The 19,099-nt window shown below is 28.6% G+C and overlaps 2 protein-coding genes and 1 long non-coding RNA gene across 3 annotated transcripts; 2 read left to right on the forward strand and 1 right to left on the reverse strand.

Annotated features, from left to right (window-relative positions):
* Positions 1 to 4,016: 4,016 nt before the first annotated feature.
* On the forward strand, positions 4,017 to 5,279 carry LOC105112024 (uncharacterized). Its single transcript, XM_011007564.1, has 2 exons — positions 4,017 to 4,656; positions 4,891 to 5,279. The coding sequence occupies exons 1-2, from the start codon at positions 4,032 to 4,034 to the stop codon at positions 4,977 to 4,979; spliced, it is 714 nt and encodes a 237-aa protein (XP_011005866.1). The 5' UTR covers positions 4,017 to 4,031; the 3' UTR covers positions 4,980 to 5,279.
* LOC105112023 (uncharacterized) lies at positions 5,233 to 6,227 on the reverse strand. Its single transcript, XR_839693.1, has 2 exons — positions 5,875 to 6,227; positions 5,233 to 5,521 (listed from the first exon to the last, which is right to left on the reverse strand). It is a non-coding gene; the product is annotated as an uncharacterized LOC105112023 (long non-coding RNA).
* Positions 6,228 to 15,449: 9,222 nt separating this feature from the next.
* Positions 15,450 to 18,945, forward strand: LOC105112025 (caltractin). Its single transcript, XM_011007565.1, has 7 exons — positions 15,450 to 15,603; positions 16,241 to 16,361; positions 16,452 to 16,488; positions 16,566 to 16,593; positions 17,762 to 17,914; positions 17,990 to 18,092; positions 18,507 to 18,945. The coding sequence occupies exons 1-7, from the start codon at positions 15,601 to 15,603 to the stop codon at positions 18,569 to 18,571; spliced, it is 510 nt and encodes a 169-aa protein (XP_011005867.1). The 5' UTR covers positions 15,450 to 15,600; the 3' UTR covers positions 18,572 to 18,945.
* Positions 18,946 to 19,099: the final 154 nt, after the last annotated feature.

Raw genomic sequence — 19,099 nt, forward strand, 5'->3', positions numbered from 1 at the left:
TCCATCGTTACAATTATTGTATTATCTCATCATAACCACTATCTACACCACCACCATTACACTTTATTATCGATGTCGTTTTACCATTATCACTTTTTTTTACCATCCCTAATATTATTCTCACCTCCATCTCTATTATTATTACCATTGTAACAATTATCATTCCAATATTATTATATATTTTTTTACATAAATACTTATATGTTGTAAAATCTATTTTATACAAAAATATTTTAAGAAAAATATTTCATGAAGCACTCAAGGACTCCTTCCGAGGAGCATTAAAACTCTTTTCTTAGAGCTATTTTTGCCTCTTTTTATGGAGCAATTAATTTATTTTTTTAAGCAATCAAAACATCCTCTTTAAGTCTTTTTAATAGTGAAACTTTATTGGAGGAAAAGGTTCTAAACAAGGGACGAGAAGGATTATAACAGAGTCTTGGAGAATTACAAAGTACTTGGCTCACTTATGAATACTTGGATTTGAATGGGAAATGTAGCATGAAATGGTTGGGGATGGAGCTTGTCTAGGTTAGACTTGGTTCAATCATGACCTTCCTTGAATGAGTGCTTGTAGCTTCCTCTTTGAGGACATTTGACAACCCTCTAAAATCATATTCTATTTTTTAACATGTCATAATATTGGGTTGCTTATGCAACCTCGTTCTTAACTTATAATTATTTTTTTTTGTTTTTCAACCTTTTTAAGAGATTTTTGTCCATTTTTAAAGTTAAAAGCTTATTTCTTTAAAATATTTTATTCTTTTTTTTTTTTTTAAAAAAAGCAAACCTCAAATAACCAAACCTAAAAAAAAAGCAAACCTCAAATAACCAAACCTTCTCTAAATAAGTCAAATCCACAAAAAAAAAAAAAAACTAATTTAAATCAACCATTTCGACCTAGTTATAGTATTGGGTACTAACTAGCTGCATCACTCATCGATAAGGATTGATGCGTCCTCCCTTCTTAATCAATATTTCATTTGCTTTCCTTATATAGGTTATTTGCTTATAATGTTGCCTCTTTCATTTGTTATTTATGCTTTCTTTTTTTGTATGTTTTTTTCTTTTTTATTCAATGGTAGGCTCAACAAATATAGAACTACATTTTGGAGGGTAATATTCTTTCATTATATAATTATAATTAATCTTATTTTACTGAAAAATTATTGGTCTTCAAGTGCATAATTACTATTTAATTAACAACCGAACTTCACGCCATCCCATCTTCGACAAAATCAACCTTAAAAAGAAGAGAAAAAAACTATTAATGTGGGATGTCATGGTCGGGTGGGAACATAATTGAGAGAAGTCGTCCCTTAAGAATGTCTCCGTTTCTATGATGAAAGTACTCGAAAATCCTTTTGCTTCTCGATCGTATCTGGCAAACAATCGAAGGTTTCTCCTATTTTACTTCGCCCTGACCTATTTTGTTCATATACATAAAATGTTGTTTTCAGCATAATTATAAAATTTACCAATTTTTTCACTGTATAAAGTTGTAGTGGTGGCAGAATTATAGTTTTCAGGTTTTTTTTAAATAAGTTTTTCTTATTTTTTTTTCTTTTTATACTTGATATTTTTATTATTTACACTTAGCCTATTTATACACTTTTTTTTATCTTCATTTTATTGTAATATTTTTTTAGTTCTTCTTTCTCTATTTTTTCTTTACTCGATTTATTTTGAAAAAAAATATAATTTTTTATTTTTTACATTTTGAATATTTATCACTTTATACTTAGCCTATTTATATCATTCTTTTTATTCTTGTCTATATTCTTTTGTAATTTGTTTTTAGTTTTTTTTCTTGATAATTTTTTTGAAGAATTATTATACAAAAACTAAGAAAATAGTATTTCATTATAGAATTACAACAGTGTCCTATTTTTCTACTACGATAAAAATTAATTTAAGATTTTACATGTTTTTATTAATATATATGATTTTTATTGTATTTTATTATACATAAGTATTAATTTTTTGATTCACGATTATATTTTTTATTATATGTTAAAAAATACATTAATAATAACTATATATTAATTTTTTTACATTAAAAAAAATTATCCGACATGCAACTAGATGAGTTGAATAAATATATTAATACTTTTTTTTTTTGTATTTAATGACATAAATGATTATTGATATATTTAATTAAATATAGCTTGCAATGTTGATTTTGTTTATTAAAACATTTTTATAAGAATATTAAGCAATGGCATGTAGTACAAATTTGATCTAATCTTAAGAAATTGGTTAAGATGTTTATATGAATTCACCATGTATAATTCTTTAGTGGATCACATAAATAAAAAATATATCACAATAATTACCTAGAGATTTAGAGAAGTAACAATATTACACTGACACTAATCTAGTAATTAATTAGGAGCTCAATATTGGAATTAATGGTTAAACTTGAAACTTCTAATATAGTATTCATTCACTCAATATAGGAGTTGAAATCATATATAGCGCGTCATTTTATGAATTTAACCGTTTTTTTAATTTACTTAGTTAATTAGGTATCAATTTAGATTGCTAATTAAATTTTTTGGAATATGTTCTCATGAACTACTTGTCTTGATGGATTAGCTCCAAAACTTGAGATCATGAACGTATTCTGAAAAAAGATTCATAAAGAGTTAATCATGGAGTTTAGTTTAATTTATTGATCTTAATTCTTATCTAATTTCTTTATATATAGTTCCTTTAATTATATTTTCTAAATTTATTTTTTTAATTAGTTAATGAATAAATCAATAAAAAAATATTTTATCAAAACTGACGAATCAATAAAGAGTTTATTTTTAACGGAAATAATGATATTTTCCTAAGAAAAGTTTTTATGGTAATGAAAATTATAAAAAAAACATTTGCATTGCAAGTTGAGAGCCTAATTTCAAATTAGTTTAGCTAACCACCGAACAAAGACAGTTTCCTCACGTTATGATATTTGGTAGGAATTTAAACTAGTAATCGGAATTGAGTTTTTTGTGGGAAAAAAAATAAAATAAAACAAGCGTATAAGATTAACATATGATACGTGTTTTAGTTTTATTTGATGGTCATAAAATCTTCAAAAAAATTTTTTAATTATGTAAGGATTAATTTGGTATATTCTAGTTGTCTTTATAGATTTATAGATAATTTGGATATTAAATAAAAATATAATTTGACTAAAAAAATCAAGATAATATTTTTTAAAAATATTAAAATGATAATATACTAGATCGACCGAAGTTTAATATGTCAAATCTGCAACTTTGGTTAATGGACAATAATAGCCCTGTAAAAAGCAAATAAAAATAAATTATGAAACTTAATTAACAATTAATATAATGTTGAAAGATGAAATTAAAAAAATAATTAAAAAATAATATAAAAATAATCCAAGTTAACCTAGGTTAACTTGCTTAACCTGTGATCTAAGTCATAAGACTAAAATAAACTTCTAGAAAGAGAATATAAAAAAAACTATAAAAATCAATTTCTAATAAACCAAATATTAAAATACAAAATTAAAAATAAAATAAAAAACATAAAAAATAATTTTAGTTAACTCATTAAACTCATAACACGAGTCATGAGATTAGGATGACCTCATAGAAAATTAAGAACAGAAAAAACGACTCAAGTCAACTTTGATAATATACAAAACCTATTACGAGAAGGGCTAAGATAAACAAATATAAAATAAATTAAATGTTGACAATGTGTCCCACATGTTACTAGTGTGTCCCTTATAGTTGATTTTCTTTATTATTTTTTAATTATTATTAAGATTACCAAAAACAATAGAAGTTTTTTTTATATATATATAAGGGACCCTTAGAAAATGAAAATTAAAACCTAATTTTATTACTCGCGCTCTGATCAATTTTCCCATGAAGCAAGCAGAAGTTAAAGTCTCTTGCTGTACCTTCTAAGAAACCAAAACAGCGATTAAAATTGAAAACTTCAAAATAAATCAAAATGAAAACTTTTTTTTTTTTTAAAAAAAAGAAGAAAGCAAAAGGCAACTCACAATGAATCCAGCCAAAACCAAGTCCCCACTAGACCCCACCACCACCGCTTCCCGATATAACCCACCAAACTTCCCATTACCCCCTCTAAAAGAAATTCCAATAGCCAAAGGGCTCTTTAAACCAACGGCCGGCGAGGTCCTCCGACCTCCGCCGCTTCATCCAGTTTCTGGGGCTGTCCCCATGTCCCTTCCCTACCCCCGCCCGCCGTCACCACCTCAAGAAGAACAAGTAGAATATCAGCCACCCATACGAAAACAGCAACAACAACAACTACTAGGGCCGTCTCCACTTTACAAACAACATTCATGGTCACCTGATATTTACAGGGACGAGGCGTGGCTAAGGAGGAAAGGAAACTATAAGAAAAAGAAATGCAAAAGCGTTACTGATGAAGATCTCGATGAGCTTAAAGGTTGTATTGAGTTAGGTTTTGGGTTTGACTCTCCAGAAATGGATCAACGTTTGTCTGATACTTTTCCTGCTTTGGAGCTTTATTATGCTGTCAACAAGAACTACCATGACCATTCCGTCTCCAAGCCTTTCACTGATACGTCGTCTTCGTCCATGGCGTCTGATTGTGACTCACTCTCTCCCCTAGGTAGCCCTCACAACATTTTTGGTCCAGGTAATTTGCTATTTAGCGTTTCAATGATTATCATGGACTAATCAAATCTTTAACTATATTCCGACAAATGAACTCGAGATAAGGATGACTTATAAGAACAATCATGACATGTTTTTTGTTGTATTTACACGCAAACTAAAGTGTTTTTTCCCTTAAATTCTGGATTTAAATTTTCTATAAATATATTACTGAATTTATTTGACTGTCAATTATTAATTTGTTTCTTGTGCGCAGGTGACAATCCACAGACGGTGAAGACAAGGCTAAAGCTGTGGGCACAGGTGGTTGCTTGTTCGGTGCGGCAGAGTTCAAGTTCAAGCTGATATGTATCGGAATCCAGCTACAGTTAACCAAACATCCCAACTTGTTTGATATGATAGTGATTCACATGCATGTGTCCACGCCAGCTTTCTTTGTTTGGTTAGAGATACTAAAAAATTTATGAAAACCAGCTTGGGCCTGGATTGACTTTTTCTTCAGCTTGTGATTTATTGCTTTATTTGGGTATTTATTGCTGTTTGTTTGGTTGTTCATTTAGGTTTGGTCAGACCAGCAAGTTCTTGTGTGGAAATCTTATGTGTAAATTAACGTCTAAAGAAGTTTGCGTGTTTTTTTATTTATTTATTTTAAAAACTAAGGAAACATAAGGCATAAAGGTTCTTCTCTCTCCCTGGCTCTCTTTTTTATGGGAATGGGGTGTTCTCGAATGAGAATCCGTTTAACTTGATGGATACAGCTTGTTCTCTTTGATGGGTTGCAATCATTTCTTTCGTGAAAGGCAAGGTATTTCTTCTTTTGGTGAAAGGTTTGTGTTCTGTGCTCTGGACCGAATGAGGCTTTCGGAAAGGAGAAACGATGTTCATTCGTTTCAGGTACTGGGAACATGCCGTGCAACTCGGCAATCGATTTGAAATTATAGGAAAACTTACTTGGAATTAATTTTTTATTTATTTTTAAATAGAAATCTATCATACTTTCAAATAAATTATCAAAATTATAATTGTGGTGTGTATTGAATTTTTTTTTTTGTTTTTTTTTCTATTAAAATAGATATTCAGAATAGTTTATATGTATCTCGATTAATTTTAAAAATTTTAAAATTAATAATTATATAAATTTTTAGTAACTTTTTAAGATTTATGATAACTTTAAAATAAATTTAAAACCTAACTTCTAAAATAACACTCCTCAGTATTTAAATGTTTCATTTTGAAAAATGTAGTTACGTACTTGTTGAGCTGGATCCAAAGAAAAGGATTTCAGGGCAAAATTCCTTTCGCCACTAGTATAATTCAGGACAGATAGACTTGTGAGCTGTGAAATCTTCTTTTGAATCTATGGTGCCTAGCTACCATTGAAATCCCTGCTTAAGCATGTGGGCTGCTAGTGTTCATCGAGTAGAGATTCCCTGATCAGCCAGGTTCACTTTTAGTGCCGCTAGCTTCTTCAAAAGAGATTATATCCATGCCCAATTGTCGTCTATGTGTGCATAAAATGTGTTTACGTTCTGTGTATTCGAAATGTTATATATATGAGAACCAGTTTTATTACCCTAATTTAAATCAAGGTTAAACCAGACATTGAAACTACATTAATAATCTCCAATTCAAGGAAAAATTAACACTTAATTTTAAACTTATTCAGATGCTTTATATTGGAGCTAATCGTACTAGGATGGGAGCAATTTTTTGCCAAGGTCATTAATGCGAACTACATCTTAAATAGTGTCACGTATGCTAAGACTAAATGACCATTGAATCCTGATAAAAATTATGCTTTAAACCCGGTTTGTTTTGTATTAAGGTATTGATTATTTTTTAATTTTATTTGAATATATATTAAAATAATATTATTATTATTTAAATTTATTTTTAATATTAGTGCATTAAAACGATCTGAAATTATAAAAAAAATAATTTAAAATAAAATAAAATTTAAAATCTTTCAAAAATATTTTAAAAAACAAAAAGAACCACTCAGTACAGCTGCTAATGTGAATGTGCAACTTGAATTATCATTTTGAATTGGATGCTCGTGAATCATGAAAAGGCAAAGTGCTCATAAAAGGTTTGTATAGTGCTGCCACCTATTAGAGGGCCATGCAAATAAAAACTTTCCGACCAGATTTAAACCCTTGTAGGCCTTGATGGACCCTATTCGGCTGCTAATCGATACACCAATGAGCTGTATTGTGACCTTCAAAAAGAAATTATTAAGCCCATTAACCTGGGCCCATTGCCTGGTACCACAACTACTTGTTTTTTTACACGCAGAGTTGATAATTTTTTTTAAAACCTTTTAAAAAAAAATACTAGAAAGTTAGAAATTAAATGGTATTTTTAAAAATTATATATTAAAATACTAATATATTAGATTGATTAGAGTTAACTATATTTAAACTACAAAACTTTTGATATGGGACAGGAAACCATGATAGCACCATGAAATATAAATAAATAAAAATTAGAAATCCAATTCAAATTAACCAAATATTAAAGATCTAAATTAAAAAAAAACACTTAATAAAAAAAATAACTCAAGCAACTTAGAATTGTTCTTTTTAAGTAAAATACTTTTCGTATATTTGATAATTCTATCATAATTAGCCCTACTCAATTTATGATTTGATTTAATGGTGGATAACTGTGTAAGGACCCATGATTTACTGTAATTTGTGCAACTATCATATAATAATTCATCAGAATCTTACAAAAGATAAAAGACATGGTCACATTTACATTACCTTCTTCTTCTACAATTGGACATTGACCGGCATGATCCTAATTCATTCCAATTGTATCCATAACGATAGTTCTATAAGGATTACTATTGTCATCTACAACTCCATGCACGTTGCTAGCACTAGAAATTGACCCAATCATCTTTCTACTATGGTCTTGTGAGGAATATATAATTCTTTGTATGCATATCAATACAAATATTACTCTATGAACCTTTTTTATAGAAGATACATCGTTACAACATCTAGATCGAAAAACTTTTTATTTTTACATATTTTGCATGAATATTTTATACTACTTCCACTAATATTTTTCGGATTAGATATTGCATAATTAATAAAACCTTGAAACACATTACAATAATTCAAACTCTGCAATTTTTGAGGTAAATCTCAATACATCCAAAAATGATCATCTATCACTTTTATCGAACCTATATAAAATAATGATAACAATATGTATTAATTAACTATGTTAATTAAATATATTTGTAAAAATATTGGTTTAACTCAAGATTATTCAACCTATTTTAATACTTTTCTTAATTCATTATCAATTATTTATGTAGATGTAAATTTGTATATATTTACAGAAATTACAACTTGAAAATAAAATTGACAAAATATAAAACAGGCTCGTTAAATAAGCTATTATTTATTTCATTATAAGACACCTAAGTCAGTAATTCGACATAAGTTTCAATAATTTAAAACAAATATGATTTTACAAAATCTAAAACAAACCATAATATGTACAAATTATAAATTCATACAATAAGTTTGAAAAAAAAACAAAAAAAAAAACAAGTAAACACCTAAACAAAATACATATACCATGCAATAAAAATCAACATTTTAAAATCATGTTTAAATTATAAAAAGGATAGATTTGTTTACTTCAGGTGGAAAATCTTTAATCAAATTTCAATCGAAACACAAATGTTGATAAATATTGTAGTGGCGGGAAAAGTTATGAGAGGTTAAGTTATATTGAGATTGAAAGGTTATGAGAGGTTAAGTTATATTGAGATTGGAGGGGTTGTTGGTTGTTTTGTTGTAGAGAAAACTTTTGCAAGAAAGAAGTAAAGGGTCGAGTGCCAGATTATATATTAAATATTATCAATGGATTTACCGGTAGAATTATTCACTAATGTCAAAGTAAAAAATATCAACCTCAATGTTCATTAATGCCAAATTTAGGAATATCATACCTTTTCTTCACATAATATTTATCAATATCAAGTTAAAAGTATTTGTAGTTAAATATTCACTGACTCCAAAGTTAAAAATATTATAAGTAGACCATAAAAAACATAACAAGACAAACATTTAGCAATTTAAAACAAAACCAACAATGCAGCCTACCTTATATAGGATGCTTAAGAGGTGATAATATCTTTTATTTTGCATAACTAGTCATATGTCATATAATATTTGTTGACCAATTAGGGTTCCTAATGACTATAATACTAAGTGATGACTTTTTAAATTAGACATTTCCCTCTAAATAATAAGATGCCAGATATCTGTTATTTTTATAATATGAATTTTTAAAGGTCGCCATAATGTTGGGTGTAACAATGCTCGTGTAAAAATATTTGGTTTTTTTAAAAATATATATGACTATATACAATCTCTATTTAAAATATTCACATAAAAAAACAATAATCTTATTCTTCTCTTGAGTTTGATATATGGTGACTTGATTTATTTGTAAAATCAAACCAAGATTTATATTTTGCAAAGACATGAATTTAAACATGTATTGCAAAATAATGTTTGGTGATTTGATACTTTAAAGAGTACCTTTGATTTGCCTTTAAAGCATTATTAAATAACTTTTATGAAACGTTTAAGTTTGATATAATAGAGCTTTTTAAAATATAGGAATGAGAATTTAGCTATCATAGAAGCTTTTAGAGAATTCAATGAGACCAAACCTTTTTATATAAATTATTGCATTTCTTAAAACTTGTTTTTTCTAGTTTATTTGAATATGTTCTTGTATTTCTCTTTTTTCTTAGTTTTTTTACATTATTATTCCATCACAAATTGATTGATTGATATGTCAATAGAACTTTCGCTTAATGGTAATAACCTTCACCATCATGTAACAGGTTATGGGTCTAACTATTTCGTAATAGCTAGTTTGTCATAGACATTACCAACTAAATGAGCGTATTTGCAATGCTAGTTCATGAAATTATTGAAATGACCCTTTTTTTTCTTTTTTATTGACTTTGTATTTTCACTTCTTGTTGTTTGATTGATTTTAAATAAGAAAAGTTATTCTTTATGGTTTTACAATGATAAGATAAGCATCATCAAGGTTTGAGAATTATAAAAGCAAAAGTAAAATATAAAGAACAAAATAATGATAATTGATTATAAGATGATCTTCGCAAAGATAATCTAGAATCTGTTCTTTTTCAAAGAGCTCACTTTGATACGGTCTACCCTAATATATCTTATTTTAGAATTACACACCTAATTAAAAAAATTGGTAAAGAAAGATGAAATACATATACCTAAGAATTGTAGTAAGTATATTTTCTTCTAACCTTGATCCAATTTTTGAAAAGATGTCATACCTTTCAAATCTTTTAGTCATTCCCTTGTTTTATTTTGACCAAGGTTGTCAAAATCCCGAGTTGACTCGTAAAATTATACGATTTTATGAGTCAATATGTATATAACATATAAAATTAGACTAAAAACTAAAAAATAAGTAAAATCAATCAAACTCGCTCAAACTCAGTCAAATCGACAAACTCAGACCAACTTACTGAGTTTGAAAGAAATATATAATTAGCATTTACATCTTAAGACTCTCAACCTTAACACCAGCATATGATTCCACTGTTTCACAATTTCACTCTCTCTTTTTCTCAAAACACCTATTTTTTCTTTACTTCGTCTATGGTTTGCCTTTTTTCTTTTTCTGTGATCTACCTCTTTCCTTCTTATGTGGTCTCTCATCTCTGTTTTGACATCAATCAGGTTAGTTTTCATAAACTTCTTGTTATAACTTATAACATTATCTCATTCTTTTTTTTCTATTTTGTATAATACTGATTAGATCAAATAACATTCCCTTATGTATTAACAAAATTAAATGGGTTTGGTAGAAATTCCAAGTTCAACCCATGGTTAAGGAACTAAAACCATTGAGGATAACATGAAAAAGAGAATTTAAATAGATATCAATGGTGGTGATCTATACATGTAATAGCCAGACATAAAAAAATAATGAAGGTAATAAGTTTTGTCTTGTATTCTGTCTTTGTTCTTAGGCATAAAAAAATAGTGAAGACAACAAGTTTTGTCTTGTATTCTGTCTTTGTTCTTGCTACTAAGCCCCATTACAACAAAAATAGTGAGAATATGAGGCCTTTAAAGATGGGGGGTAATTCAATATCTTAGGTTCTATGAATGAATTATCAGCCTGTTTAATTTGAGTCTTGTATTTTATCTTGTTGTAAATGAGATCATTGCATAATTAGTTGGTATCAATGGACTAATATTATGAAGAATTAATAAGGGCACAACTTTTATGAAAATGAAAGGAACTCCCTCCTTGTAAAACTGGTGTTGTGACTTCATATCACTACTTTATTATCTTAAAGTGCTAAGTAAATTATGCCAAGAAATGCTTCATTCTGTTTAAGAAGAACTCAAGTCTTTGAGTTAAAGTGCTTACATTCAAAATTGTTCTAGAATGATGTGCATTTTTGTTTTAGTAAAAGTTTCTTTTCTATGTTTTTAACATTTACATAGATCTTTCTAAATTCATATTTTGGTTGGTAGAGAGAGCATCAAATTGACCATTTACAACATTGTCCGAATAGGCAAAAATTAATCCAATTTTCATCTTGTTCATTATAGAGATGACTCTTACTTAAATTTGGTTTTACAATGATTCTGAATGCTACTGTTATGACTATAAGACTAAATTTTCTTAGTCATAATTGAGCATGCCTTCATATCACTTATAATATAAGTTGGATAACTTGGTTTTCTATACTTGAGTGCACATTGTTTGCTTAAATTTTCAAGGATAGAATCTGTTAACTGAAGCTAGAAAGTTACAGAGCTGGATTAAGATGGACATCTTTTTACCCAGTCCTTACCCTTATAAATTATTTAACTCTTGAAATCAATATCCTACTTTTGAATAATGCTAGGTTATAGAATTATTAGAACAACTTTTAACCTTTTTTATATGGAAATATTCCTGATAAATGTCCTTGTAAGATGTTGGATTCTTGGATCAGAAGCACTGGTGTCATTGCAGGGTTGAAGATGATTTTTCATATTGGAGATATAATGTAGAGACAAAATACTTTACATGATGATTATAATATAAGTTAATGGTGAGAAATTTTTTTATTTTCCCCAAAGTTGTAGAAATTATAGGTTTTACATGTTGTTAATATTTGTTCAAATTGTACTTCTCTTAATCATTATTTCTAGTAAGCAATGAAAATATGCAAACTTGTTATTATAGTTTTATTTTACATATTTGTGGTAGATGGAGTTGATATCTAAATTACTTTTTTAAGAACCAAATTTACTAACTCATTAACGCACCTTCTCTTCTACAGCTTGTAAATGTTTGAGATTTTAATTGCAAAGTTGATTTGAATTGATTCTTAAATTACAAGATATATAATATACAATTTATGATTTGAGTTTATATTGTATATTCCGTGTCGTGTTAAAAAAATATTTTTGAAAACATTAATTTTGGCAATTAGATGATATATAAGTTAGTTAAGTTATGGTCTTGGAGAAATAAACATATCAAATAATGGTAATGTTCTAAATGTTACCTAATAGTTTTTCGTAGTATGGCCAGACCCGTAATCTATTGTAGTGTAGTTTGTTATAAAATAATGAATTATACTCACAATTAAGTAACTATTACTTGAATATCAGAGGTCAAATGGCTCATGAGCATGGTTACAAACCAAAATCTTTAGATGATTTACATTTTTGAAGTTGAAGTTGAAATTTAGTTTAAATTTTTTTGATCAAATTTATATAGAGCTTAGATGAAAGGTGGAGTACTTTTCATCACAAGTATATACATGTGGGTGGACAACATGAATCATGTTTAGGATCTCTGTAATATATATTATATGAAGCAGTTAGATTGAGAAGGAATTTGTCATATTTATAAAAGTGAATTAATAACTTGTTAATTAATATTAATTGGAGGCAAAATGAGACAATTTGAAAGAAATGCAATATTAGTCATGATTGCTTACATAGGTTATTTAGTTTGTATGATTTATTAGATGTTTCATATTAAAATACCAAGCATCCAACCATGAAGACATGATAAAAAACAAGAATTGCAAGCAAATAACAACTCATGTTATGTAATAGGCATGAATTATGATGTATTTAGCCAATTAGTTGCGATATTTATTGAGAGAAAGCTTCTTAAGGATAGTCAACACAATATTGTTGAGGAACAAGTTGCAAAGTTTCTATGCATTTTAAGTAGTTAGACACATACTCGATTATACAATAATTTTTTTTCCCACTAGTCTACTAAGATTTTATTTATCAGTTTCATCAAGTACTTAGACCTCTAATAACACTTGAAGATTAATTTTTAATTTAACCAAATAGTTTTATAATCCCGTCACAAATACTTAATAATAAAGGAAGATGTATCAAGATAAAGAGGAAGAAAATGTTCACCCATAATAAATGTATTGGTTGCTTGCACTTTGACTTAAAACTCACTCATATCTTACTTGAGTGAGAGGGCTTAACTTCAGATTCAGGAATTTTAAACTTAAGATATAACAACTAGATCTTAAGTCGAGAGTGCTAGAGAAAAGGTTCGAATATTTGGGAGAGAGGGAGAGAAAGAGAGAGAGAAGGGATATGAATATTGATGATATTGATGAGGTGCAAGCATATAATGAGATTTATTTAAAGAATTTTCATCCTTATAATTATGAAAGTGCTCTATCAACACTAAGAACACAAGGTCTATTATCATCTGCTCTATAATTATCTAGAACTTTATCTTTAAAAGGTACAAAATGAGAAACATCTATGACAAGTGACTATTCTTCAGAATTTAAAGAGATGGTGAGTACAATGAATAATATCGCACAAGCTATAATAAACATAAACAATCATGTTTGAAAGTTGAACAAGATAATTGAAGCAATGAGAAAATTAAGATTGGAGGGATTGAATTTTTTTAAAGAAGTTAAATGGCTTGTATATTATCCTAATTTTATTGGAATATTTTTTGAATTTCCAAAAAGGCTACACTTTGAATGGTTTCCGAAATAGATTGTTTGATAATATGTTATTAATCAGTTCAAGTTAAGCATGAGATTTAGAACTAATATTTATGCAAATGTCAAAAACTTATTTTGTATGACGATATTATTTGAATTATTAGAACTAAAAATCATATATTTTTATTGAGTTATTAACACTGTCAAAATTATGTTAATAACTTATATTTTATTTTCTTCGTGATGAATGGATGATTCCATGTTTAAGAGGGTGTTTGTTTCTGTGATTGTTTCTGCTTTTAAAGCAAACCACATAAAAAAACTATATGGTGAAATATAAAATGCGATTTACTGTTTGTAGGACCCAATATATTTTGCATTTAAAACACAAGTTAATCAAAAGCAGCTCCAAGGTACTTCTTTTCTTATATGTCATTTGTGCAGCGTCAATTAATTCACGCTGCACACAAAAGTGAACAACAAAAAAATCTATTTTTTTTTAATTATGTTTTATTTGAAAAACTAGTATTTGATATTATTCAATAACACTATATAAATTAGAAAGAGATTGCATGATGTCGTATCATTTGCAGAATTTGATTAACATCCTAATTTTATTCCTAATGATATTTTACTTGATTTTGTTGCACGCTAAAAAAAACATGGAAACTATAGTTCTTGTCGGATGGATTTCATACATAATGGAATTACAGATAGTTTAATGAAATAAAAAAAATATTTTATATAGTACATGATAAAATTACAGATAGTTTAATGAAATAATAAAAAATATTTTATATAAAATATTATTTATTTCATGATGTAATATGAATAGTTAAATCTATAATATTAAAATTAAAAACTATCAATATTAATATATATTCTTTTTAGTTATTTTATAACTTCAATTTCAAATATATTTTTATCTAAACATATTAAATTATTTTTTATTCAATCTCAATTTCAAATGTATTTTTAACTAAATATATTAAATTATTTTTTATTCAATCTCAATTTCAACCACAATTTAACCAAATATATATAAATATCAAATCAACTTTAATAAAAAATATTTTTTATAAAATATTTTTTTTAAATTACAACTATAAAAACTATTATAATACCAAACATCCTCTAAATTACTGCTTGAAATTTCTCCTTGCATTGTATCCTCCTCATTTAATCTATCATTTATATTCTTGAAATTTTCACTTGTATTGTACTAGAAAGTTGTATCATAAGATAATGCCTACATGGGTTGCTTGGCTGTTACTTCCATTTTTCCTTTCAAAATTCGCAAGCCTAGTAGCATACATGTGATAATAATTCTACTTCGAATCCAAAACTAGGAAACAAGCCAATAAATCTTTGCAAGTTTTTTCTTAACATATATATATATATATATATATATATAATTTTAAAAAATATTTAATAAAAAATTAGTATGAGATAAATATATTTATATTTTCTTTAAAATGACTATATTTTATGTTATTTTAAATAAATATAAGGGTTTTTGTAATAAAAAATGATTTATGTAACAAAAATGAATTTTAAATTAAGAGTAAAATATTCAATATTACTAATTTAAATAATTTCTATGGATATTTCAAATAATAGAATTAAATTTAATTATGCAATTTCATATTTTATTTTAAATATAAAAATTTAAAATCGAATTCAAATTTACACGTCTATTCAACATATTAAAAAAGGAAAAATAAAAAAAAGCTGTTAAGTAATAATAATAGTAAAGTGGTAAACGGGCTCCAGGCCCAACTTGGTTTCCGTGTTGACAAACTCTACCCACTGAAACAGATGGCGTTAAGGAAAAGAAAAACATCATTAAAGACATAACAGACAGGCACGGGTTCTTCACGTTGCCTAAGATTTCAATCTCAGGATTTTTTTCTTAATCTCATCCACCGAAAACTTATGGTTAGTTTCTCCATTCTTTCCCTCTTTGATTTTTCTTAAATTATTTGCTGGCTCGATTTCTTTTGTTTGCTCTGCATAATTTGCGTGATTCGATCGCTGTCACTGTTTGCTTGATTTAGAATAAACCCCATGTACAATTTTTTTGGTTCTTTGATTCTAGTTGAATTTATCTGGTTTAATTTAGAATCAATATTTTTATTTATTTTTAATTAGCTTCGTAAAAGATGTGAAATTACGAATACAAGCTTGAACTTTTTATTTGCTTATAGTAATTTTTAGTTAAGTGCATTGAGTTTCATGGGTTTGGAAGAACTTTCCACAAAGGTGATAAATTTTTCAATGATTCAAGTCTAATGGTGAAACAAGTTTCACTGCCACAAGTTTGGGCGGAGGCATGGAGGATTGTGTGAGATCTAATATGAGTATTCTATAATAATTCAAATTACAATGGTCTTTTGTTTAGTATCATGTGTTTGTTTGTTTGTTTTTACCTGCGGTTCTTAATTTTTTAGGATTTGTAATTCTTGGTTTATTCAGACTAATAGTTTCAAATATTTTCTGAAATGTGAATGATGGTTAATTTATTTTCTGAACTAAGTTTTGATGATGCGTATTCTTGAACTTTGTGCTTCTTCAGGCAAGTTTTTATAAAGAGCAAAAGAGGAAGGATAAACCCAGAGGACGACATCATGGGTTGACTCAACAGAAGAAGCAGGAAATTAAAGAAGCTTTTGATCTGTTTGATACTGATGGCTCAGGTACTGAAATTATCAGTTGCCATTTGTGCTTTCGATATGTGTGGTATTTTCTTTTCATTTATTTGTCTTGTTTATTGCTGTATTTTCCAGGCACTATTGATGCCAGAGAGCTGAATGTTGCCATGAGGTATGAATACTGGATCATATTTGAATGGTTTTTGCAAGCTGTCTTGAAATAATTATGACTAAAATATGTGATAACAGGGCACTTGGCTTTGAGATGAACGAAGAGGTACCTAACTTTGTGCAGATGTTGAGCTTTCCATTTATCTATTATTTTTTAGAATACCATTTCTCACAAGATGGATATATTTGTGGATGCTATATCATCCTACAAAATTTGTGCATGCTTTGGAATTATGTTCTTAACTTGTAAATGGCACAATGGAGCTTATCATTTTACTTTGGATTGGTTTCATAATTCATGCATATATCAGCAGTTCCATTCTTGCAAAGCGTTTTTGAAGTAGGTGCATCTTTTAAAATAGTTTTAAGTTTCTTGGAAAAGGATATTGCAGTGGTCTGTCAAACAGTTTCCATCGTTGTCTCCATTCTACACAGAAGTTTTTTTCATTGGTCTGTCATACAGCTTCAAGAATAGCCTAAGATGGTCCTCTTGTTCCAAGGAGATCACAAGCCCTTCTGCATACTCTTTAATGGTTTGAAAGTCAATGTCCCCACAAAAGTTGTTTTCTCTCAAGAGAAATGGAAATTGTCTAAAGATAAGTGTTTGAAATGGTATTCACTGAAAAAACACAAGGAATAAGAAGGAAACTTCCTCTATTTTGGAGGTTCTTATCTTTTTCTTTTCTTCAAGGAACCTTTTCCTCTTATCAGTGATCATTATTAATCTACATCTCAGTCTTTGGTTACTTTCACTTTTTGGTCTCATAATTGAAAAAGGATAAGCATTTGTAGCACATAGAATCCTATTGGCATATTTATATGAAGAATTGGCTGTTTGAACAAGGGGATGAATCATGCCTGTTTGGGAGTGGTTGTGGTTGCTTTTCAAAGTGCTTTTTGTGCTGAGTTGCATCAAAATGATGTTTTTTTCATTTTAAAAAAATTATTTTTGAGATAGGTGCATCAAAATAATTTTTAGCAAAAAAAGAGATCGGTGCATCAAAATAATTTTTAGCAAAAAAACAAAAATTGAAATTTTTTAGAATGTTGTTTGCACTGCGTTCCCAAACGGTGATATGTTTGAAGACTATTGGGAATTAAAAAAAAAAAAAAAACAATGAGAGCGTGTGTTAAGCTTTAACCAAGCAAATATCTTCGCAATACATTGCTTGAGCAGTTTCTTACTTGACATGCATCATCCTGAACTTTAAGCTTCATCCTTTTTGTGAACCCTGACTGCATGGTTAACATATTTCTTGATTATGCCATTCCAGCAAATCAACCAAATGATTGCAGATGTTGACAAAGATGGCAGTGGTGCAATTGATTTTGATGAATTTGTGCATATGATGACCGCCAAGATTGGAGAAAGGGACACAAAGGAAGAGCTTTCAAAAGCATTCCGCATTATTGACCATGATAAAAATGTGAGCTTTCATTGATTCATTGTCGATTTTGCTTGTATTTGCTGAAGACTTATCATCTAATTCATTTTGCTTCAGGGAAAAATTTCTGTAGGTGACATCAAGCAAATAGCCAAGGAACTTGGCGAAAGCTTCACTGAAAGAGAGATTCAAGAGATGGTTGAAGAAGCTGATCAAGATCGTAAGTTAGCATGTTATTATTTCATCTTGGCTTTGGAAGTTAAATCTTGAACCTGCTTGTCAAATAGAGTGGAAGCCTGCTTGTATTACCAGGGGCATGCCTAGTTTTCAAATTGTGCATTAATCTTCACAAAATTAACAGTTAGAAGGCAAAATGTTGTGTAACAAGCTAATGAGAATTCCCTCGTCATGTGATGAGTGGTTTATTTACAACCAGGCTTTTAGCTTTTTGTGAACTTGACCCCTTCGGGACGTCAATGCTAATTTGTTGCATCAAAAAGCAGTGTTGAGTAGGATATCAAGCCGGCAAACAATTCTTTACCCATGATAATTTTATAAAACGTGATGCACGAGCTTTATTCACTCACCGATACTCTGCTTCCTATGCATATAATGGCTTGTGTAACGCACGCAGGTGATGGAGAAGTGGGTGTCGACGATTTCATGAGGATAATGAGGAGGACGACATATGGATACTAGAAATTGAGTGGTGTCTGATCTGCAGCGAGATTCCAAGTGGGTGGTGGGTTGGGCGTGATGCTATAGCCGTGGTATATTTGTATGCAGAATTTTTTTTTTTTTTTAAAAAAACCCTTCAGGGAAGACATGTGCTTTAGTTAATTTATGCATGTGCCTTGCTTTGTATTATGACCTAGATATTGTAGTTTATTTTTATTACGTGGAGTCAATCAAGTATTTTATTTGCTTTGACTGTCATCTACATTTTTTAAAAAAACCCTTCAGGGAAGACATGTGCTTTAGTTAATTTATGCATGTGCCTTGCTTTGTATTATGACCTAGATATTGTAGTTTATTTTTATTACGTGGAGTCAATCAAGTATTTTATTTGCTTTGACTGTCATCTACAGCAATATCATTGGAATGTTCTTTTTTATCTCCGAAAATATTGTGTGCGATTTCCAGTCTTTTGAGATGATGATATGTGACTTTGTTTTTTATCAAATTGGTGATTTTAACACGAGCATGTTAGGGATACCTGTGCCATTA

Source organism: Populus euphratica, unplaced genomic scaffold (genome assembly GCF_000495115.2).
Source record: "Populus euphratica unplaced genomic scaffold, PopEup_1.0 scaffold386.1, whole genome shotgun sequence".
In the NCBI taxonomy this organism is placed as follows: domain Eukaryota; kingdom Viridiplantae; phylum Streptophyta; class Magnoliopsida; order Malpighiales; family Salicaceae; genus Populus; species Populus euphratica.